Source organism: Anarhichas minor, unplaced genomic scaffold, assembly GCF_050575085.1.
Source record: "Anarhichas minor isolate MPS153535 unplaced genomic scaffold, ASM5057508v1 ptg000055l, whole genome shotgun sequence".
In the NCBI taxonomy this organism is placed as follows: domain Eukaryota; kingdom Metazoa; phylum Chordata; class Actinopteri; order Perciformes; family Anarhichadidae; genus Anarhichas; species Anarhichas minor.
The window spans coordinates 3217592-3242500 of record NW_027466501.1 but is presented as its reverse complement, the minus strand read 5'-3'; the positions used below and the strand labels follow the sequence as shown (position 1 = coordinate 3242500).

The 24909-nt window shown below is 41.6% G+C and overlaps 1 protein-coding gene and 2 long non-coding RNA genes across 5 annotated transcripts in view; all 3 read left to right on the top strand.

The window, feature by feature from the left end:
• Positions 1 to 1191, top strand: part of ttll12 (tubulin tyrosine ligase-like family, member 12) — a 72705-nt gene extending 71514 nt beyond the window's left edge. Inside the window, exon 14 of the mRNA XM_076075972.1 lies at positions 1 to 1191. This exon is cut by the window's left edge and continues 127 nt beyond it. Within this exon, the coding sequence (XP_075932087.1) occupies positions 1 to 25 (25 nt within the window). The 3' untranslated portion in view covers positions 26 to 1191.
• A 5867-nt stretch (positions 1192 to 7058) lies between these two features.
• The window catches only part of LOC142932021 (uncharacterized), a 32519-nt gene continuing 14668 nt past the window's right edge, over positions 7059 to 24909 (top strand). For 2 of the 3 annotated variants that reach the window (XR_012947446.1, XR_012947445.1), the window contains exon 1: positions 8931 to 9188. This is a non-coding gene — a long non-coding RNA (uncharacterized LOC142932021). Of the gene's footprint in view, positions 7144 to 8930; positions 9189 to 24909 lie in introns of those variants that run through there. The other variant, XR_012947447.1, reaches the window with a different exon arrangement.
• Positions 9195 to 14628, top strand: LOC142932022 (uncharacterized). Its single transcript, XR_012947449.1, has 2 exons — positions 9195 to 13047; positions 13905 to 14628. It is a non-coding gene; the product is annotated as an uncharacterized LOC142932022 (long non-coding RNA).

Here is a 24909-nt window from a genome sequence, read left to right as displayed (position 1 = left end):
CTGTCCGGTCACACAAATAGCATGATCCACTCTGTCTTTCTCTGTCACCGGTTTACCACCTACATTCCAGTTGATATTAAGAGCTTATGAAACACGTTTGCCTCTGTAACTCAATTCCTCGTGAATCTTTAAATCATTACCTTTTTTTTATTTTAATAGTTATTACAAGGTTGTCCTCTGAACCTCATGGTGTTATGAACTTGGTGGTGGTGATTAAAACTCAAACACTGCTGTACACAATGAGAAGCAATAAAACCATGTTTGGATTATACATGATTGTGATGAAACTTAAGTATTCAGTTACCTCTCCCCTCCTCCACCCACCTTCCTGTTCATCACTTCTTTCCTTCCTTGTGGCTTCACACGTCGGTCGTCTACTTGAAGAGGAGAGAACATTCAGACTACGTTTACACTGAGCGTCCACACTACACCGGCGTTTTCGAGCACCGAAAACTGAGGAGTTTGAAAACGCTTCCGAGGACGGATAAGTTTGAAAACGCTGGGGTTGCGTATACGTGTGGATGGTCGAAAATGCATACGTTTAGAAACGATGACGCCCACACCCGCGTTCTACTTGATTAGTTCTTAGCAGTCATGACGTGTCCTTCCCTGATTCGTCACACACCTATCACGTGACCGTATCCCGGAAATCATAAACAACAACATTGATTACCGATCGACTACCAGGTTAATTTAACATGGACAACTGATTACAGGCGTTGTCCAGTTAAAGTCTGCATTATTACAGAGGAAGCAGCTGTTATTGGAGCGATTAGTGAGCGGCGTGTCCAGCGGCGTTATCAGCCAGAGTGGGCGTCTGAAGTCACGGTTAGTGGCTTTAGGGAGGGTGATGGACACAAAACGGAGGACTTTCCTGTCCTTATTAATGCTTATTTTGTTCTGCAAAACTATTGTGAAGTCCGCAGATAAAATGTAAAGGAACAAAAGCAGTAAATGCTATTCAGTGGGACAGATAGTTAAGCCACCAGCAGAGCTACGAGTGAGAACAGACAACAACGAAACCGAGGAAACGAGTGAGAGACGTGTGTTGACCACATTTATGGACCCATAATCTAGTAAACCTTAACGTGTAAGTGTTGATTTTAAAGTAAATTTGATATGTGAGAGAGAGATAGAACAAGACCTGCAGCGCTGTAACTAAGTCTGAAAAATAAAACTTCTAAAACCTTCCACGAACTGTCTGTTTGAGTTCATAGAGGAAGATTTTAGAGAAGATCTTAAGTATCAAACACGACCTTTCATTATTAAAGACTACTTTATTACTCTGTCGTATTTTTTTTAACTAAGCAACCAATCTACTTCCTGTTTACATTGACATCTACACGCATGCCCAGTGTACGTGAAGAGTCACGTGATATCAATGGCGGGCCGTGCATTTTATACCTGGGCTTTTTATACCTGGGCCTTGTGTTCACAGAGGAGAAGAAGCCCACAGAGGAGAAAAAGCAGCCCCCCCCCTTGCTCTCTTTCTTCCATCAGCAAGCAGGGCAGGAAACAGCTTGGTCCAGGTCAAAATCAAAAGTATTCAATATTTAACAGAAGCCAAGACAATTGCAAACTGAATTACACTATCGATAGTAAAACAAACGTAATATTCCATGAAATATGAGGCCCCGTTCGCACCACACGCCAGATTGGTGCGAAGGAGGTCTGATTATCTCCGGGGATTCACAGCTCTTTTTTCCCCCCAAAGTCTCTGAAAAGTCTCACATTACATATCGATCAGCTCAATGATTGGCTGAAGTCCAATAAGCTCCTCCTTGGCTCTTGACCTGCCACTTCTTTCAACCCCTGCTCTCAGCACATTCCTCAAACCTGATAACACAGACACTCAAACACACTCCTTGGTTTAAACTTCTACAAGTAAATACACTGTATCACATAATATCCATCACTAGGAATGCTTCAAAACTTAAATTCCTCACAGCCTTCTGTGCTGTCCTACTGAGCTACGGTTATTTGTTTCTACGGGTGTAACATCACGTATTCGTATTAAACCGTTCGGTACGAGGCTTACGAACCGAACAATACGTTTGAATAATACTAGTGCATTTGGAAAATGCAGAAGCTTAAATTGTGGGAAATATAATGTTTTCGGTGGACTGCGCTCACATAACAGACAATGGGATGTGTGACCTTTTGAACCCGGAACAATAACAAAAAACAGCTGAGGCCCCGCGTGTGTTCAGGGAGGCTGTGGCAGCTGCAAACTAGCCAAACCATCAATTATGAATACACTTGTTGTAATGTTGAGTTAAGGTGTTAACTTTCCTGTTAGTGTGTTGCAGCCGACCATCCTGGCAGAAGACTGAGCAGCTGCGTCACACCTCTCTAAGTAGAGCAGCCTGGATAATTGGACTGTGCCAATCTGCAGCAGTAAGAGGGGTGTTGGCGGGAACCTTGCATCTGCGCCACAGCGGAGGAGTGTCTTCACACCCCTGCGATTGACTATGGACTGGGCAGCCTTGTATATATTCTGCAGTTAGGAGAGGGCGAATTGAGTGTCCCTTGATCAGAAGAGCACTCACTATATTGTTTAACCTAAGTTCTGTTTAATTATGTTAAGTTTATACAGTTCTTCTAATTTGTTACTTTGGCTGGATTTGGTCACCCATCCTCATTATTGTACAAGTTTTGGGTGAATAAAATCCCTATTTTTCCCACTTTACCTGCTCTCCCAGCTTTATGCGTACCCTGGTCCCTCACAGAGGCTAAGCTAACTAGCTTAGCGGGGAAACAACAGCAGTTAGCTGTTCCCTACTGATTCAAACAGAGAATCAAATGTCCGAAATAACCCCGCGATGACGGGATGCTTCGTCATTAACGGACAAGTCAGAATCAATGTAATTAACACAATGACAACAAACTCACAAGAACCAGTCACATATATTTTATATGCAACATAAAATGTCAAGTATGACAAATCAATCCAGCAACACAGCAGCGCTAGAGCACGAGCCATTCCTATTATTCATTAAAATTACACGATAGACAAATGAACACTGTAGTAAGGTTACTGCAGATGTAAAAAAACAAAAGCAGTTAACTTACCAAAGCTGCCTTCACTTAAAGACAAAGTCCATCCCACTTTCTTTGTTAACAAAGTCAGTAACTCCTAAATCCATTTCTCCTCCTCCTTCAGCCATTCAGTGTTAAAAAAACAAAGTTAGGTAAAAAAAAGAAAGAATCTACACCAAGCAAAACGCTAAAAATGTCATAACTTCTCTTATATATGTTTCAACCTGAACTCTTACTAAACACTACCATCTGCTAGCTAGCTTTCTGTTTGACAAAAGTCACGCTGGCCCACTGACCAATCACGGCGCACGTTAATGCAGACGTACTTAGGAGGCTACCTCGGTACCACCGGCACGTCAAAGAATACGCCCAACATGTCAAACTAAAGATCTGATTGGTTGAAGACTATGACAATCAACAATATCGTCCCCATTTACTGCAAAGGCTCTCTAGCGGGCATCGGACCTCTCTCCTTACATAGAGACATAGGGGCTGAATCTGATTGGATAAAAGCTCTCCTTAAAACAAGCTGTGCTGGAAGCAGAGCAACAGAGGAAGACAGGAGCTGTGCAATGAGAAAATAAGCTAATGGGAAAAAAAATTATAATACATGTAGTGTATTTGTGAAAAATTATTAAATTATAAAATAGTTATAACTTTGTGATTCTGTTTAGGCCAGCAGAGAAGGCTTAGCTGGCCCTGACGGCCCACCACTGCGTGATATTTGTTTTCAGGCATTTTAGTATGGACGGAGATCAATTAGAAAATGATGCTGACACGCCGTGTGGAAAACGTAGTAGAAAACGTGTAGTGTAGACATGGCCTTAGTTACAAGGCTGCAGGTCCTGCTCCATCTCTCTCACACACACATCAAATGTACTTTTAATTAAAATATGTGTGATTTCCTTGTTGTTTGTTCTCACACTCGTAGCTCTGCTGGGTGGCTGAAAGTCCTACTGGAGAGCATTTATGCATTTGGGGTTTCTTTGTGAACATCACAATACCTCTGTAGAGCAAAATAAGCATAGTTTAGTGGTTCATATGCAACCTGCACAATAGCAGATCCATAACTTTTGACTTACACTATTCATCCATATAAAACATATACCAACTGTCAAGAAGAGTTGAGATCCCAGGAAAGCTGCCTTAAAAGAAGGAATACATGTTCGGTATGTGAATCAGGCTAAATGGACACAAAGCCTATACTTATGGTTGAAAGGATGAAATCCAATAATCATTTTAAGCAAGTGTGTATTACATAAAAATATGAAGTGATTTAACAAACGTAAACTGATAATAATGATGTATGTGTTAAAAACTTGATTAAGTAAAAAATCATAGTCTGTGTGTGTGGAAAGAGCTGACATAAGGGGAAGTGAGTTGGGTGTGAGCCTTAGAGGCTGAGGTCATATCGGGTTTTGAGTATGTGTGCAAGGGTGTAACCGAACGCATACACATAGAATTAATGAAGTAATGGCAAACACACCGAAAAGCATGGGTGTTAACCGAACACATACACAGAGAATCGATGATGTAATGGCACACACACAGGAAAGTTAGGGGGTAACCAAGCACACACACAGAGAATCGATGAGGTCATGTTAATCATGTGCTGGAGAAGGGAGTGTTGGGGAAGGGATTTATCACTTCTTCAATCTAGCTCCACCGAGCCTCGGCATCTAAATAATGAGTATATAAAGGACCGTATAATCTAAAAAGAAATTGTAACGAATCGAATTAAGTAAAGTATTATTTTGTGTGAGCTGTTGCTGTGCCCCTGCTAAAATATCCTGCAATAAATATCTAACCTGCATTTAAAGTAAATTTCTCAGAGAATTCATTTACTTAGGTAGTAAAAGTTCCTCGTGGCCGTAAAAGGTTAAATCTATTGTATGTTCAACAACCAAGTTCTGAATGGTTATCCTAGTGACCAGCCCACTTAACAGCCCCTTACGGTTTTAGTAATCCTAGCCGTTAAAATCTAACCTGGCAATTTACCAAGAGCCCGGATCCAGAAGAGGAAAGCTGCCATAACTGACGCGACTGGTAGAAGCGCCCGGCCAGGGTGGCCCTTCGGCCGAGTGCACATTACCGGAGGAAGCAGGGTAGATGTCAGGAGTAACGGTAGTGAGCAGAGCCAGGCGAGTTTCCTCAGAACACCAGCTTGCCAATCTTTTAATAGAGAGCTGAGTAAATAGTTAGCCCCGTATCGGGCCTGTGAACCCCCGGATCTAACAACTGCGGTCAAGTCAGCAGACACTCAGATCTCCGTGGTCAACTCAGCAGACACTTAAATTGTAGTGCACATATACGCTGAAACTTACGGTAAACGGCACAGATCGGGAGCGAGCGAAGAACTTTGCAAAGTTAGCGGAAAGATTAACGTGAGACAACTTCCGGTTTTCTACAGACGAACATCCGGTTTTCAGAATAAGATGGCAACAAAGTATACATATTGCATAATGAAATGAGATTAAATGAATTATATTCACAGTATAAAACATGCTACCTGCATCTCCTGAGTTAAAGGGAAAATACACCTAAATTGTGCGTAAAGTGTCTTTATTCTTTGATTTGAGGGTTGCTGGAAGTTAATAATACCTGACTGACGGTCAATTAAGATATTTTACGAAGCAAAAACTCTGAACTGAATTTGTATCTTCAAATGGCACATTTTTTAAATGTTTAAGGTGCTATAAAAATATTTTTCTCAATAATTCCAGACAATGACTGACATGTATGTGTTGAGGACATCGTTGACTCCACCCATACTGAAAATTAGATATTTTTACTGTCCTAATTAGGAGATATTTCAAATTAAAACTCATACATTTGAACCGAGAAAACGTATAATAACTGAATATTTGAGGTGCTATAAAAACTATTTTCTCAATAAGTCCAGACAATGACTGATATACATGTGTTGAGGACGTCGTTGACTCCACCCACACTGAAAATTAGACATTTTTACTGTCCCAATTAAGAGATATTTCAAATTAAAACTCATACATTTGAATTGAGAAAATATCTAATAAATGGATATTTGAAGTGTAATAAAAAGTATTTTCTCAATAAGTCCAGACAATGACTGATATGTATGTGTTGAGGACATCGTTGACTCCACCCACACTGAAAATTAGACATTTTTTCTGTCCCAATTAAGAGATATTTCAAATTAAAAGTCATACATTTGTACCAAGAAACGGGTACATTTCTGAATATTTGAGGTGCTATAAAAACTATTTTCTCAATAATTCCACACAATGACTAATAAGTTTGACTAATGACAGCATGTTTTATACTGTGAATATAATTCATTTAATCTAATTTCATTATGCAATATGTATACTTTGTTGGCATCTTATTTTGAAAACCGGATGTTCGTCTGTAGAAAACCGGAAGTTTTCACGTTAATCTTTCCGCTAACTTTGCAAAATCTTTCGCTCGCTCCCGATCTGTGCCGTTTGGTTGCGTTTACCGTAAGTTTCAGCGTATAGGTGCACTACAATTTAAGTGTCTGCTGAGTTGACCACGGAGATCTGAGTGTCTGCTGACTTGACCGCAGTGATCTACTGCAACGTTCACTGATTATAATACAAGGAAGAGAACATGTTGACAAAGAGCATAGTGACCTGCAAAGAGTGAGCATCCCGTCCTCGATACTCCCCTTTAGGTAAACAAAGAGGAGAACAGACTATCCTGCCCTACTCTTGACACAACTTGCATCACACTCAGCAGAAATACGACCATTGCTTAACTGTATTTGATTGACATAACGCCAGAAAATCCTATCAGTGGAAAAAACACGAAGAACCCAGTAAAGGGGGGTAACAGGAAGTGCTAGAGCAGGGGTCGCCAATTGGCGGACCGCGGTCCGGATCCGGACCCAGACGCCGTTGTATCCGGACCCAGGACCTAAAATCGATTTTATTTTGACAGAGCGCTTCTATTTTAACCGGCGCAGCTTTTTCAGCCTTTACGGCACTTGTTCATCACATCACGTGATGAAGCTCATCCAATCAAATATGGGTATTCTGACTGGAGTGAGATGTACACACCCGGGGGAGAGACGAGGAAAGAGAAGGAAGAGCAGGAGAATAATACGTGAGTCAGAGAAGTTCACATAACGTTCTCCAAAAAGAGAAAAGTGGTCAGAGAGACCAGAGTCTTTAACCAAGAATGAACAGACTATTATAGGTTAATTCTTCACACGGACAGTTTAATACCAGTGTGTCTCATATGTTCAGAGACCGTGACGATTATTAAAAGCGGTAAATGAAGCGACACTACGAGACAAAGCACAACTCTTTTGAGCAAACGTATCCACTCACATCTGAATGAAGTCACAGAAAATAAACCTAAGAGCCCAATGTGATCAGAATCCTAACGCATTAATTCACTGACCAATGATGTTAACAGAGAGAATAGAGCTGAAACAAGTGGTTTAATAACCACACATAAAGTCCATGCTCACTGATTTCTCTTTTTAGAAGATGAGAAAAATATAATATTGTGGCTTTTTTGATTGGCATCACTTCACACCTGAATGAACTGAATTTAAAGCTGCAGGGCAATTCAGTGAAATTAATGTTTCTAAAATGAGTTACTTTATTTTAAGATGCACATTTTTGAAAAGCTTTCTGTTATGTCAGTTATTCTTTAATGCAGCTCTTATTTTACTTGAAATGAGAAGAACATGTATTTATGTATTTCTATGTATTATTTATAATCCATCCAGTTAAATTTGAAAACTGAGAATAATAATTGTTAAAATATAATTGATGTGTACTTTCTTTATTTGATTTGACAGTTGTTGACTACACAGAGACGTTACTACTACTAGACTTCTTGAATATATATATATATGGCACTAAATAGCGCAAGTTAGATATTATTATAATGTTCCGGACCTTTGCCCGAGGAGATTTTCTCAATCTGGACCTTTTGGAATTTTAATTGAATACCCCTGTGCTAGAGTATCAGTGTGTGTCTATAAGCCACTGTAATGTGTGTATAAATCAGTTGTGTGCTCTGCTCATTTCTTTGTTCTAAAGAAACTCATGCAGATGTAGTGGGGAATGCTCCCCAGAGTAGGAAGTGTAGGGTTGTGAACGCAGCCCTCAGGCTAGGTTCCTCCCCCCAATCAGTGCCAGCATATAAAAGGCACCTAATCACCTAATCCCACAATGCCTTGGAAAGCAATTCACTTAATTTGTCACGTTTAGTGGCTCTTTATTTCTTAAAAATGAACCGAGCTTTTTTGACTTGCCTCTTCAAATATAAGACATGTTGCAATTGTATGTGCACTTCACTTTAGCATTCAGCTCATAGAGTTAAGAGTCAAACATTTGATACAATAATAATAACAACGGAGAGTACATTATGTGAACAATCTTTATTTGAGTTGTCTAATTTCAAATATTACAATATATTGTAGTATTTTCCATATACTGTAAAATAACAGTGCCTGATACAATCACTCTTATGGTGATTTCCTGTCTAGTTAGACTGTAAAGCCCTCTGACAGGACAGTGAGCCTCTGACAGTTATTGCCAAAATGAGAACACTTGAAAACATGAGTGAGAAAATAGGCCCTTGAGACAAATAATCAGAGCCAGCAGACACACACACAGTACCACAGTGTGTTCAGTGTGATCTGGATTCTGGTCTGAATAAAAAACATGTATTCCAGTGGATTTTTCACTCGCTCCATATACTGACTCGGTTTTTGTAACTTGCAACAAAAGTATCTGCTTTGTGATTTCTGTCTCCTGCGACATGTTTTTCTACCACAAGCTTCTTCTTTTTTTTGACACGCAATCACACCCTTTTCAACCCACCAATCAGAGCCCACGCCGTGCGTAATATATACGGTCCGGTCGGTTGGCTCTCCTCCTTTCTAAACTCGGAGACTACCAGGGAAACTTTCTCAGAGTGGCGCGCTGCAGCAGCACACGAGGACTGCGGCTTCAGTGGGACTAACCTAGACCCCCAGCTTCTCTATTTGGGACCCGTGGACGTGCATGGACAGCCGCCACAGGGGCTCCTTGGGCTGAGGGCCTTTCTAGCTTTAGGTGAACGACCTTTTGTGTCGGTTTTTGAGGGAGCGCGGAGAAAATGCGTTACGTTAGGTGACATGTGATGACAAGGTAAGTCATGTTGGGGGTTAGACACGTCGACGTTTTCTATTTTTAATGCATTTTTCTCTGAACCTTTTCTTTTAAATGTGTCCAACCGTAAACCGCGTTGTTCATTGCCGTTATCTCCGTGATTTCGCATGATGGCGTTCACGCGAGTGCATCTTAATCACCAATGTGGGTGTTGTGGATAGCGGTCTAACAACACCACGCCCTCTCCTGTGTACGGGACGCACAGCTTCTGGTGCAAAAAGACAAGTACAAAAAGCACAGCGGTGAGGCGAGTTTACATAACGGCGTAGTACTTTATTGACTTATTTATTTGACTGTTGCCGTGTTACAAAAAGCAAAAAGAAGAGGAAGCTGGTGGGGAGTGAGAGACAACGACACAATGAAAGTGCAGGCAGGGAGAGACTGAGTGGTGCTTTAGTGCAGGCAGGAAATGAAGGGACTTTCCAAAACGGTTAGTAATACTTACTGGTGCAACGGATCATAAAACTCACAGATCGGATCGGATCGGAGCAAATACAACTTTTAGATCCCTGGTCGCGTTTTTTTGCCGCTGATACTAATTGCAGATCATTGATGATCCATATTGGTAGATACAGATCCCTTTGTTGTTTGATTATAGCAGCTGGTCTACAAGACTTTTTGCCTTTTCTTAAGTCAGTGTAAACTATTACAAATTCTAAATGCCATCTTTTCACTTCGTTATAGTCATTTATAGTAGTTTTTTCTTCCTAAAACAGAATTGAAATAAGGAAATAAAAGATTGTATTTTTAATGATTAAAAGAAATCTCGTCAGTAGTTTTAATAAACTATTAGAGCTAGTGTAAATGGTCATAACTCATCTCTAATATCTATTTATATTGTTGTGAAACATCTTCAAACAACTGGATTTATTCGAATTTCTCACCAACACTACATTTTACGAGATCACATGTGAACACATCATGATAACGTTATAATTTACCTTCACACAATACTCATTCTCATGACTGCAGTAATGACGCCTCAAGCCGCCATGTTGTTTTTTTCGCAACCAGTGAACAGAAGTGACCATATTTGTAATGCAGAGGAGTGAAGTAGTGATGCTGTATACAGCTCTGGTAGCGGCAGTGAACTGTCAATCACTGTAAGCCCGCCCTAAAGCATACCCTGCTTTATGGTCTATTTGACTCTAAATAGTGGTAATTTTCTCATAGACTTCTATACAATCTGACTTATTTTTGCAACCGGAGGATTCGCCCCTGCTGGTCAGCAGAAAATGCAAGTTTTAAGAGACTTCCGTATTGGCTTCACTCAGCAGAACCGGAGGTTGCTGCATGATCGCGATGCATCTTACATTCAAGAAATTTCCACACCTAATGTATACATGCTGTAAATACAATGTGTAGGATTTGCAATAATGTTTGGTGCATTCAAAACTATACAATATATTATAATTGTGGATGTTTTGGTGTAGGAGGGCTATCGACAGTGCATGACTTACTAAGGCTACATCCATACTACTCCGTTTTGAAACGTAAACTGAGTTTTCAAACAAACGATCTCCGTCCACACGGAGTTGCAACACCGTTTTCCAAATGATCTCTGTCCATACTAACATGCCTGAAAACGAGTATCACGTGACTCTTCACGTACACTGGGCATGCGCGTGTGTGTCGATGTAAACAGGAAGATCGCTCCATTAAGCTGCTTACTCCATAATAATGCAGACTTTTACTGAACAACAGCTGCTAGTACGACAAGGTCAGCATCGCCTATAATCAGTTCTCCATGTTAAATTAACCTGGTATTCAATGTTGTCGTTGGTGAGCTTCCGGATAAGGGTCACGCGATAGTGACGAATCAGGGAAGGAAACGTCATGACTGCTAAGAACCAATCAAGTAGCAAACGCTGGTGTGGGCGTCATCGTTTCTAATCTTATCCGATTTCGGCCGTACACACGAAAACGCAACCCCGGAGTTTTCAAACTTATCCGACCTCGGGAGCCTTTCCAAACTTATCCGTTTACGGTGCTCTAAAACTCCACCGTAGTGTGGACGCTCAGTGTAAACTTAGCAAAACATATGCATTTTCAAATGGAAACTGAGTAATGTGGACGTGGCCTAAGTGTTCATCAGAGGGACGGGCCTGTCGGAAGAAACTGTTCTTGTGTCTGGTTGTGTTGGTATACAGTGCTCTGTAGCACCTCCCAGAGGGGAGAAGTTCCAAATTGGTTGTGTCCAGGATATGAAGGGTCTGCGGTGATGTTTCCAGCCCTTTTCCTGACTTTGGAGTAGAAATCCTGGATGGAGGACAGACGGGCACCAATGGTTTTCTCTGAAGTGGTGCCATGCGGCCTGACACACACACACGCATTTGTCCATCTACCGCGTGTAGATGGACAAAGCTCACTGTATGATCTGTTCATCATGTGATGTATGCTGATGTCTTTTTATCTATGTGCCTATTGATGTGCATTCTACACAAATCTGCTTTCAATGGATTGTTTTTAAATCATTTATCCACATTGCCTGTTATCGGTGCATGTGCCAAGGCTATGGCGTACCCGCAGTGTTGCCAACTTGGCGACTTTCTCGCAAAATCTGGCGACTAGCGACAAATCTATCGACTTTTTCTGGTGTTATTGGAGACTTTTCTGGTGTTTTGGAGACTGACTTGAAAGCACGCATCATTCTGCAGTTACTGTCCTCAACGAGCAGCGGGAGCTCCCGTGAGCCCCTCTGCCATCCCAAAGTACTCACAGGCGGTCAGTCTCACAGTAGCCTCGCGCAGCAGTCCCAGCTGCAGTCGGGGCAGAGTGCGCAAACCCGCCGCTGATCCCGCCCTGGCTTACTGGGCGGGACGTAGATGTAAATGTCTTTTAAAACAGAGAAACTCCTGGGTATACGGACTGACAATGCCTCCGTTATGACGGGGATTAACAATGGGGTCCATAAGAAGTGATAACCTATTTCAATGGCAAAAAAAACAAAACAAGAATCAACAGAAGAAAGTTAATTTGTTGTTCTAAACATATTTAGGGTGTCTTTTACTCACTTTTACTCACAGCCAATAGCTACTTTCCTTACTGAGGAGTTGGCAACACTGCGTACCCGGGGGGGTGCAGTGCCCAGGCATGTCTCACAAGGCAGGCACGTGGGGGCTGGACTCTGTTCCGCGGAGCTGGCTATAAAAACCCTTGATTTTAGAACATCAAGGCAGTTGTGTGGAGAAGACTACAATGTCGTACTCTTTGTTGGATTTACAAATCTCCGGACTTTGGAAATACTTACTCACTGGATTAAGGTTTTTTTACTCTTTTCCTTCTTTTTAATTTTTTTTGTGGATTTACTTTTTTTTTGTCTTGGAACTGTCGTATCTTTCATGCGACAGTGCTGTTGAAGTGATGAGGAAGGATGCTCCGTGGACACTGTTCTTGCTGGTATAATAAAGTTTATTACAAACAAGCAACACATGCCATTACGGACGTCTAGATCGCCCGGAGGTCTCAAGTCGAATCTGAAAGTCCTCCCTTTAGGGCTCTCGCTTCATCTTTATATAGGATACATGTTATGTAACATCTGGGCGGAACGTAAGAGAATGTATGTGGCCTCATCATTCCACACATCCACCCTTCTGCCCCTGGTATCCTGCACATCTGGTTTTCATCTAAGACAAATACACTTGGGGTCTTCGCTGTATTGTGCAAGACCTGAAAATATACCACAGAACCAAAATAAATATACTCTCAATTGGATTAAATAAGCCGAGTGGAAACTGTACACTTTTCTTTTCTTCATTTTTCCTTTTTGGCGGAATACAAAAACCTAAAAAGAGGCTGAGCGAGTCTCCCCCAAGAGAAGACTCGCTCAGCCTCTGTGGTAAGTTGCAGGATAACCACGGCACGCTAGCAAACACGCACACATTTTACAGTATGACAAACCAACAAGTAGGGGACCCCCACTCCAAGCCGGCCATAAACGACGTGAGCTTGGATGACACTTATAGCTGTTCGACTTTCCGCAGGGGCTAACGCATAAAAAGTGAACTTTTAGATGACATCGCTATCCGAGCATATTATTGAGTTATAGATATAAAAATTGAGGAAGGAGAATTAAAAAAGAAAAAATCGGCAGTCAATAGTCTTGGTATCATGCCCTGACTACTGTAATTTATATTTCCGAATTGTTCTTTAAAAAGAGAAGCTACATGGTATCATGCTTGATCTTTATTGTAATTTTTTATGTACCTATACTATTTGGTCGAATTTAAATATTTTGACGAATACAAAGATATGTAGACACAATCTATTTTAAATGGAGATAGACGACCGCAGCTGCAATTACCAAAAAGTTCACAGGAAGCTGTTTTATTTGCTGGCACTGGGCTCCATTTGTCGCTGCAGTCTGTAAAGCTTCTGCAGACTACAAACTGTAGGTTTTGTCAACAACGTGTTAGTTGTTTACATAACTTTCACGTTTACCACGACTTTTTGATGATTTTTTGATTTGAAATCTTGACACCCCTGTCATCATGCTCACGTTGTTTTGAAACTGAGGCTAGTGGTCGTAAAGTTACTGTTGCTGACCAGCAGTGGTTAAACAGGTCATAAACAGAAATGCTCTCTTACATTGTGAGAAATGTTCCAAAAACAACATCCTCAACAATATTGTATGGCATCATGGTCTGCTGTTGGAGAATTATGTTTTGCATGTATGGTGTTTTTGTATTTCTACAGATAAAGCCAACATGTTCAAAGAAAGAGGCAGCGACACAGAAGACAATATTTCCTCAAAGAACCCGAAACGTTACACCACAAGTCAAGGATATGAAGCAGAAGCGGCTGGTTGCCCAATGGTTTCCTGTTGTTGAACTGTGTGCAGTCATATTGTGCTTCCTGTGTGGGGTCTTTTAAGGGCATGTTGCCTGAACCAGGACTGCATTGTTGCAGTAAAAGATGACACAAAACTGCTGCTGACCACTTTTAACTTTCCACTTAAACTGCTGCTTACCCTCCTCTCTAAAAGATGTTTAGATTTCTCATGTCTATTGCAGAATAGAAGAAACTAGTGGTGTAACGGACCAAGGTTAATCCGTGATCGGTACGGATCACCCTTCGTGGTTCGGCACGCAGGTGAACCGCGGATTAATTACACAGTTTAACATTAACAACTGCAGTGTGAAATAAAGTTTTACCGACAATCGTTATCCACCATATGTAAAATATGTGATCATGACGTCTGCATTTATGCTTTTCTAGTCTCTGATCTCTGTTACGTTGTAAACAACCAATCCACGTTTCAATTGACACGAGGAGAACTACGGTTCTGTCACTTACATTATGATGCGTTCAGGCTCTGTTCAGTGAAAATGAGTATTGGGCGATGGTAAATTCTTAACGTTTTGTGATCTCGTAAAATGTAGTTTTGGTGAGAAACTTGAATAAATTCCTGTTGTATGAAGGAGATGTTTCATAACAATATAAATAGATATTAGAGATGAATTATAAACTGTTTACACAAGCTCTAAACAGATTATAATACGTCATAAAACTACTAATGACAAGTTTTGTTTCAAAGAAATGCAATCTTTCATTTCCTTATCAGAATCAGAAACCCATTTATTGCCAATGTATGTTGCTCATACAAGGAATTTGTCATGGCGGGTGGTGCATCATTTGAATTGTGTTTTTATGAGGGTAAAAAAACACAAAGTAAAAGGAGAACATTTAGAATTGTTTTTTTTTTTTTACAGACTTCAGAGTGGTTCAAATGATTTTTGGGACGGTGGCAAAATATTTTTGTCTGGAGCCTTGTAGACCAGCTGCTATAATCAAATGACAATATAGATCATCAATGATCGGTAATTGCTATCGGTGGCAGAAAAAAAACGAGATTGGGGATCTCTAAAAATGATATTTGATCCGTTTTTTCTTTTGTGCTGATCCGATCCATGACTCCGTTCCTTGATCCGAACCGTGAGTTTTATGATCCGTTGCACCAGTAGAAGTATTGCTGGGCGGTATGACCAAAAATTAGTATCGCAGTATTTTTTAAGATTCTGGCGGTATCGCGGTATTTTCTTTTTTTCCTTGATTGGGTTCTTATATAGGTTCATAGTGGCTTACTCTGTCAGTAGTTCATAGAATATATATATAAATATTTTAATGTCATCTATAAAGCCTTTGCTTACTATAGGGTTTGTTCGTATAATGTTGGGATAGCAATTTGGCTGAAGTATTTTCGCCCCGGTAAGACATACCTTGAATCCAGTGTTTTAATCATTGCTCTGAGCCCGTCTTTCTCGACTGTCTGTGGCGGGATCATGTCCTTGCATAGGTGGATGTTATTGCGTTCATAATGTCGCTCCACTGCTTGCTTTTCTTGTCATATGCAGTGCCTCGAGCAAATGCCTCTTCAAGCAATGTCTGACACTTTGGCTTCACCGTTTCACTCGCGTTAACGTTACTGGTTGACGACCATCATCGCACTCTTGGTATTCCAACACGTTTTCTGCTGAGGTGATGGAGTAATGGACGTCTAATTTTTTTTAAAGCAAAAAACTTCCAAACAGCAGACCCAGCTCCTCTCTTGGGCACAGACTCTATTGGTGCATCTCCGGTCTGTCTTTGTTCATCCTGCATCGCTCCTTTCTGTTCTTTAATCTAACGTTACTGTAGCGACAGAGCCTCTCCCAGCTGTTAACAGACTGTTGTGCTACCGGGCTAGCTATCGAGCTGTACCCAGCATGCCATTCGGCGGTGTAACTTTATAAAAGTACAAATTGTTTATTTGTCACAAAATGTTGTGTCGTGGTGTTTTGCACTGTTAAAGAGCATTAGTTGTGGGTTATTAATTGTTGTTATAACCATGATTAGGGGTCCCTCTCAATACACTCTAGACAACTAGCTCCAACAAGTCAACCTCAACAGATGTTCTGGTTTCTCTAGAATTAGACACAGCTGTGTGGAGACTACCAAAGTCTCCTAATGTCCAATTTAACTTGGCACACATGTCAGAAATGGTGAAGATATATCTGCATTCCAAATCGCAAACTTTATCTTTTTACCTTTTAGTAGGTTACTACTGCTGCTCTTCCAAATGGCATACTATTGTATACAGTATGCTTTCAATTAGGACATAGTACTTCCTCATAACAATGCCCCTTGCACCGGTTCATCTGCAATGTTTTAGACATTTTTCGCCTTTTGCAGGTGGTATACTTAAACAAACTCCCTACAGATTTAATCAGGTTGACTTCAATCTGTGTCCAAGGGCTTTGAGGTTTGCTATGGTAAAATGCAGATGACTAGCATTGGCACGTACGCGTAAGTGAGTTGAACTGTGTAGCGTTTAACATATCTGCAAAATTGTCGCTTTTTGGCGAAATTCGCCGTTTTGAATCAAAATATGTCATCCACGTGAATTGTGTAGATCCGTAGAGTTTATTTTTTGTGGGGGGGGGGTTGTTTCTCAGATTGGAGTGAGACAAGGAGAAAAGGTGATGTCGTGATCTTCGCAATAAAACGTCTTTGATGTGTCGAGTCTTGGCCAATCAGCGTTAAGATGTCTTCACTGCATGCGAAACTTTGTCGACTGTTAACGTTAGTCATTATGAATCTGAATCAGAACCGTTTATTGCCAATGTATATAACATACAAGGAATTTGTCATGGCAGGTGGTGCATAATATTAGACAATAACATTGAACAATAAACAACAATCAACAGTGCAAAAAATAGAAACATTAAAATTTACAATAGAATATAAAATAAAGTGCATGACAAACGGATAACAGGACTGTAAACAAGTGTAATGTAAAAGTGACGAGTGTATTTAAATGAAGTGATGTGCAGGGGAGTAGTAGGGAGGGAAGGAAATTGTCCTGGGGATGACGGAGTCAGTGGGGGACCCGGGCTCTGTTAATGAGCCCGACTGCGAACGGGAAGAAGCTGTTCGTGTGGCGTGAGAGTCAGTGGGGCACCCGGGCTCTGTTAATGAGCCCGACTGCGGACGGGAAGAAGCTGTTCGTGTGGTGTGAGGTCTTGGTCCTGATGGACCTCAGCCTTCTACCAGATGGAAGGGGCACGAACAGTTTGTGTCCAGGGTGAGAGGGGTCGGCTGCAATCTTTCTTGCTCGCTTCAGGGTTCTTGAAGCGAACAAGTCTTGGAGGGACGGCAGATTGCAGCCAATCGCCCTCTCGGCAGAGCAAATGATGCGCTGCAGCCTGCCCTTGTCCTTGGCGGTGGCTGCAGTGTACCAGACCGTGATGGAGGAGCAGAGGATGGACTCAATGATGGCTCTGTAGAAGTGCACCATCATTGTCTTTGGCTGGTTGAATTTCTTCAGCTGCCTCAGGAAGTACATCCTCTGCTGAGCCTTTTTAGTGATGGAGCTGATGTTCAGCTCCCACTTGAGGTCCTGGGATATGATGGAGCCCAGGTAACGGAAGGACTCCACCGCGTCGACGGGGGAGTCACACAGGGTGATGGGGGCAGGTGGGGCTGCGTTCTTCCTGAAATCCACAACCATCTCCACTGTCTTTAGAGCGTTGAGCTCTAGGTTGTTCAGACCGCACCAGGTCACCAGATGGTCAGTCTCCCACCTGTAGGCGGTGGTGTCATCCGCGAACTTCAGGAGCTTGACGGACTGGTGACTGGAGGTGCAGCTGTTGGTGTACAGGGAGAAGAGAAGAGGGGAAAGAACGCAGCCTTGGGGGGGGGGGGCTGATGGTCCGAGAGGCTGAGACGTGTTATCCTAGCTTCATGTGCTGCTTCCTGTCAGACAGGAAGTCTGTGATCCACTTGCAGGTGGAGTCAGGCACGTGCAGCTGGGAGAGCTTATCATGCAGCAGAGACGGGATGATAGTTTTGAAGGCAGAGCTGAAGTCCACAAACAGGATCCTGGCGTAGGTTCCTGGGGAGCCCAGATGCTGGAGGATGAAGTGAAGAGCCATGTTGACTGCGTCATCTACAGACCTGTTGGCTCTGTAGGCAAACTGCAGGGGGTCCAGGAGTGGGTCAGTGAGGGTTTTTAGGTGGGACAGGACTAGGCGTTAAAAGGACTTCATGACCACAGAGGTCAGGGCAACGGGCCTGTAGTCATTGAGTCCTGTGATCCTTGGTTTTTTGGGGACGGGGATAATGGTGGAGGCCTTGAAGCAGGCTGGTACGTGGCATGTCTCCAGGGAGGTGTTAAAGATGTCTGTGAACACTGGAGACAGCTGATCAGCACAATGCTTCAGGGTGGAGGGGGAGACAGAGTCCAGGCCGGCTGCTTTGCGGGGGTTCTGTTTTTTAAAAAGCCTGTTGACGTCACTCCAGAATAGAGTCGTCACTGGGGAGGGGGGTGGGGGGGACACTGGGATGGGTGGTACAGAGGCATGAGCCCCTGCTGGGCTGGGGGAGGGGGGGGGCTGGTGGTCTGGGGCTGGTTGATGGAGCTGTGGGGGATGGAGTCAGGACTGTCCCATTGTCTTTCAAATCTAAAGTAGAACTCATTCAGCTCGTTTGCCAGGCGGAGGTCATTCATGGAGTGGGGGGGTTTTAGGCTTGTAGTTGGTGATCTGTCTGAGGCCTCTCCAGACAGAAGCAGAGTCACTTGCTGAGAGCTGGTGTTGCAGTTTCTCAGAGTACAGACGTTTAGCGTTCCTCACCGCCTTGCTAAACGTGGATTTTGCCTCTTTGTACAAGTCCTTGTCCCCACTCCTTAATGCCTGATCTTTCTGCAGCCTTAGCTTTCTGAGTTCCGCTGTAAACCAGGGTTTGTCATTGTTGTAACTCACCCTGGTGCTTGTTGGAACACAGCTGTCCTCACAGAACCTGATATATGAAGTTACAGCCTCTGTATACTCATCCAGACTGTTGGTAGCAATCCTGAAGACTGTACAGTCCAAGCACGCCCGAAGATCCTCCAGAGCTTCACTGGTCCACTTCTTGAATGTCCTCACTACAGGTTTACAGAGCTTGAGTTTCTGCCTGTATGCAGGAATCAGATGGACCATGACGTGGTCAGAGAGTCCCAGTGCAGCACATTATTGCGAATTAGGAGGAAAGAAAACGTAACGTGATGAAACATGCAACCCCCTGGTGTTCCGGTTCAGTTCCCGCGGTCACTCATTAACGTTAAACCAGAACACCGGCGCATCTGCTGGCAGGTTGTTGTTTTTTAACTCAAAGTAGAATGAGGCGATTTTGTGGTCATAATAACTTTTATGACCACGAAAAATGAATCCCAGATACTGATAAAATGATGTGGTCAAAGAGCTTAAGGAAGAGGATGCTATTTGTGTAGCGCAGCTTGACGCAGGGCTGAGATGTAAGTGGAGCTGGGCCTGGTTAAAGGTGTTCACTGTAATGACCACAGCCAGTAAACTTCCAGTCCCAACAGTCCCACGTGCAGTTGCTCCCAAGGGCCATGAATTAATGAGTGTGTTAAGGTACCTGTACCTTCATTTCAGCGGGTTGCTAATGCAGAGGTGTGTATAGATTGGAAGCTTGCAGTTAAATCACAGCTATTATTTTACTCTTGATAAACTACCTTAGTCAGAGTAGATTATCATTGTAATTTAAATAATTGAACTGGATTGAATGCATATTAATTGCAACTAGATGATGGGCCACAATTCTAACAGCTTTACAGTAACAGTGGAAGTCCATTAATATTAAGCCATACAGTAACAGGGTTCAGTAAAAACGAATCACTTTTTTTTGTATAGGCGATGGTTCTCGCTACTCTTGCTATCTTTGTTTTTATATGACTAAAACCTTTGAAAATGAGACCTCGGTCTCATTTTGAGACCCCCCGACAGGGTTTTGGGTTTGGGTGCTTGTCACCCTTTTCACCTCTTATGAGTTTGCAGGTATGGTTTAAGGGTGAATCTGAAGTGCTGATGCAACTAATCAGAGATGACTAACTTAAAAACACTTTTGTGTTTTCATTAGACAGAAATCTTTGATAGAAGTTGGGCACCTGTAGGGATGCAGTAGTATGTTCTGGCCCACCTTCGCAGAGATCCAGCCTTTCTGGTAGTGGTAGTGTACTCTGCTGCTTAAGCTTATAAGCTTAGTAGCTGCTGACACTATGAGTCATGGAGAAAGTAAATGGCTGTCTGAACAACCGCCCGAGGCCAACAGTGGAATTAAGATGGACTTATTAAGCAGCAGTCCTGCTGTAGACACCTAGGGTGTGAGTTTTGATTTATTGTTTGCCAGATTTCACCCATTTTTAATGATGAATATACGATGGGGGACAATGTCAGGGTTCCCATTCTTCCTAGAAAACAGACATTGAAAACACATGGAAAATGTGAGAGAAAGTAAAATGTTCTGGAAAATCTAGTTTTGTCCTGGAAAATTCTTTGAACATTTTCCTATTATCTTTTGGCTGACAATGAACTACCCTGCTATCTATCATGGCTCTCCAAACCAGATAACATGGCTATCTGAAAGTTATGTTCAGGGTCATATTAACTAGTGATGGCGAGATGAAGCTTCATGAAACATTGAAGCTTCCCATCCAATTGGTTCAGTCATGGGCCGAAGCTTCATGGTGCCATCAAGTGGACAATAAATGTAAAACAGGCAGAGTGATTATAATGACACCATGGCTTTGGTGTGTGTGAAGCTTTGAATTGAATAAATTATGTTTGTGATGCTCGAATAGAATGCAAACAAACGCACAATAAAGTCCCAAGTCCACAAAATGTGAGGGGGGGGTCCATTGCGTTTCGCTGCCCCTTATATTTCGAATCGCACGCCAAACCCGCGAACCATTTCCTCAATCAGTCACGTAGTACGGCCGGCTCGCGAGGCTTCGAACGTCACCACATACGTCATCAACACAAGCCTCGATACGCACTTTACAAAAACTCGACACGCTTCGAAGCCTCGACACAGAAGGACACATCACTAATATTAATGTTGAAATGGTAGTTTAAGGACTAGAGTATTTTGGTTATGTTGTGGAAAGGCTTTGAAAACAACCCCCAAGTCGCATAACATTAGTAGCACATGTAGGTTTGATGACATTACATAAGTTTGCTTGAAAAGTAAAAATAAGAGCTGTGATTTCAGAGAACATGCCGGCATCACGGGAGCAAGAGAGGCGTGACGTTCTGACACAATAGGGTAGGCATTCCGCCGTGCCGACTGTCCCTTTTCACACAGACGTCTTACACCGCTGCCGGCTCAGCAGCCAAATACCTCTGTCCCCCCATTTTGCCTCTGTACCTTTCATACAGGAATACGGTGTAACAGTCCCCCTTTTAACAGGCTGTGTGAAAAGGGGCTAATGTTACTAGTAAAGGGGCTTAAGTATAGCGTGATAAACTGATAAGAGTCAGTGGCCGATAATAATCCTAGTAAACTTGACTCTTACTTTGAATTGTACCTTTTTAGGTATGTAAATGCACTGTCGCTAAGTGCTAAGACAGGATTGTCCTTCAATCAGAAGATTGGCGGTTCGATCCCTGGCCTCGCTGGTTCATATTGTTGTGTCCTTGGGGAAGACACTTAACCCCAAATTGCTCCTGGAGGCTAATCCTATGGTGTATGAATGGTTAGAGTCCTCATGGGCAGGTTGCACCTTGCATGGTAGCCCCTGTCATCAGTGTATGCAGCGTCGGAAATACACGAGGGCAAAGGGCAATACTGCCCCAAAGAAATATAATTTTGCCCCTGATATCACTAGGAGAGGGGCAAAAAATGCCCCCGAACTTTCTAAACGAATAAAAAACTGGAGCGCTTCTTAATCAGACCTGTGACTGCGAGACTGGTCAACTCAGCAGACACTTAAATTTTAGTGCACCTATATCCTGAAATTCACGGTAAACTCATTCAAACGGCGCAGATCGGGAGTGAGCGAATGACTTTGAAAGTTAACGGAAAGATTAACGTGAGACAACATCCGGTTTCTTCAGACGAACATCCGGTTTTCAGAATAAGATGCCAACAAAGTATACATATTGCATAATGGAAATTGGATTAAATGAATTATATTCACATTAAGTATAAAACATGCTACCTGCATCTCGTGAGTTAAAGGTAAAATACACCTAAATTGTGCGTAGTGTCTTTATTCTTTGATTTGAGGGTTGCTGGAAATGAATAATACCTGACTGACAGTCAATTAAGATATTTTACTAAGTAAACGCTCTGAACTGAATTTGTACCTTCAAATGGCACATTTTTTTTAATTTTTAAGGTGCTATAAAAATGTTTTTCTCAAAAATTCCACACAATGACTAATGCATAAGTTCAGGACAAAAATGGGTAATATCACAATATTGGAGGTGCTACAAAAATATTTTTTCTCAGTAATTCCATACAATGACTGATGTATATGCAATCAAGGCATCGTTAACTTAATAATTGTTAATAGTTGTTTAAAACATTTAATAATAACAATAAATCACCACAAAGAAATAAGAATAAAATTGAATGATTGTCTGATTTATGTTTGTTTTTTGTTTAAAAAATCTAAGAAAACACTTTGAATCTGTAGACTACTGCCTAATAGTCTTATTATTGCCATTTGATGACAATTGCTCATATATTGTAAGCCTAAATAAGTATATTTATTATTTTGAACAAAGGTTAAATGTTATTTCACAAGTTTCAAAAAGTGCCCCCAATTTTTTGAAAATGCCCCTGGATTTCAGTCAGTGGGGGCAAAAATTGCCCCCCAAAAAATATGTAAATTTCCTACCCCACCCTAGCGCTGCTTCCCTAACAGGAGTTTCCCTAACCCGGCATTAACTTAGGGGAACTTCCAACTTTGTCAATCCGTTTTATGCTCACCAGAGGCTGGGTAAAACACTCCCATAAAGTGTCGCTGTCTTAGCTAAAAGAACCAGCTGAAACAGGCCTTAGGGGAACTTCCCTAAGCGCTTCCCTAACCTGAGTGTATGAATGGATGTGAATGTTGACATGTAGTGTTAAAGTGCTTTGAGTGATCGGTAGGCACAAATTGTAGGCTACTATTTGTGTCATTACTGTTCAGGCTATCCAGTTATTTGTGTTCAGGAAGCAATGGCTTATATAACTAGAAAATGCATTTCCTGCTGAAAATGCGTTGGAATGCTGAAATGAATCTCAAAAACATTGCTGAAAATAGATATCCAATTTAAAAAAAATTGCAAAAAGCTTAATAATTCAAAAAGTTGAAAGATTACAAATATGAAGTCATATGTAGCTGAAAGTATGAGAAGAAGGCTTTGAAAGTTGAAGAAGTTTAACAGGATTTGAAGATTTTCTCCATAGAGATCCCATTCAAAAGAAAATTGCAAATAGCTTAATATTTCAAAGAATTTAATGATTACAAATATGAAAATTCATATCACCCCTCTCCTGAAAGAGCTGAATATTTTGATTTTCGAACGGTTTCTGTGGCTTAAAAAATGTCAACAGTAGTGATATTTGTAGTAGTACTAGAAGTTGTAGTTGTAGTAGAAGTATTACTGGCATTAGAATAAGTACTAGTAGCAGCAGTAGTAGTAATTGTCGCAGTATTAGTAAGAGCATTCATTATTTCAACAAAAAAGCCTAATTTTGAGCGTAACGTTTAAATACAGTTAATCCAAAGGGCTTTTATTTTGAAAGGGTGGGGCTGGGTGGGGGAGAGAGAATCAGAAAGTATGAAACACACATACAGAGGTTATTAAATGTCAGGCTTCATCACAAGCATTCCAGTTAGAATTCATTCTGTGGGGCTTTTATTTTAAAATGGAGTGGGGGGAGGGGAGTCCTGTAAAAAGCTGTAAGACCTGAATGACTGTATGAAAGACACACACAGAGAGAGAGACATACAGAGAGAGAGAGAGAGAGGAGTGCGTGTGTGTGTCTATGAGTCTGTGTTTATCAACATCACTAATTAGCTTGATCAGAAACACCTGTGTCCTTGCAGCCTTTTCATGGAGATAAAACAGGGAAACACCTCTCAAACAAATCCTCAAAACTCCCATAACCGTAGCTCCTATTGCTCCGATATTAATAAATGAGAGGAAGGATGAGTTGAAGAACAGATCCTGTAAAAATTGTGTCTGTAGTGTAAAAAATGTGGCTGAACTGGCGATTTAGAAATGGGGTCCCGTGTTCTGTGGAAGATGTTTTTGAAGCAAAATTTAACATTGGTCTCTATGGAGCAGAAAGTTGGTTTTCCTCTCAATTATAGGCTTCTGTGCCAAATGTGTACATCTGTGGGATTCCACAGTCATTTGTCTACGACAAGGACACGATTAGCTACTTCTACATCCAGAAATTATGCATGAAGAGTAAAGATTGTGGACACAGTGGCAAAATACAAATGTTTTTTTCACAAGAATCTCAAGCTGCTCTTCACTCTAGCGGTGACATCACGCACTCTAAGCTGCGCAATACACACCCATTATAAAGTCAGAAAAGGAGTGAAAAAATCATAAAAGTTAAAATGGGACAGTTCAAAAAGTATAAAAGATATCAAATAGCTGAATAATGCGGCAATAGATCAGGGTTTTCTCAACATTTGAAAGTTTAAATGGTGTCTGTAGCTGAAAGTATGAGGAAGTAGAAGGATTTGAAAGTTGAAGAGGATTTGAACATTTTCTCCATTGAAACCCATTAAAAAAAAAAATTGCAAAAAGCTTAATAATTCATAAAGTTTAAAGGTTAGAAATATGAAAAGTCATAGCACCCCTCTGCTGAAAGAGCTGAACATTTTGATAGTTGAACGGTTTCTGTAGCTTAAAATATGAAGGAGCAGAAGAGT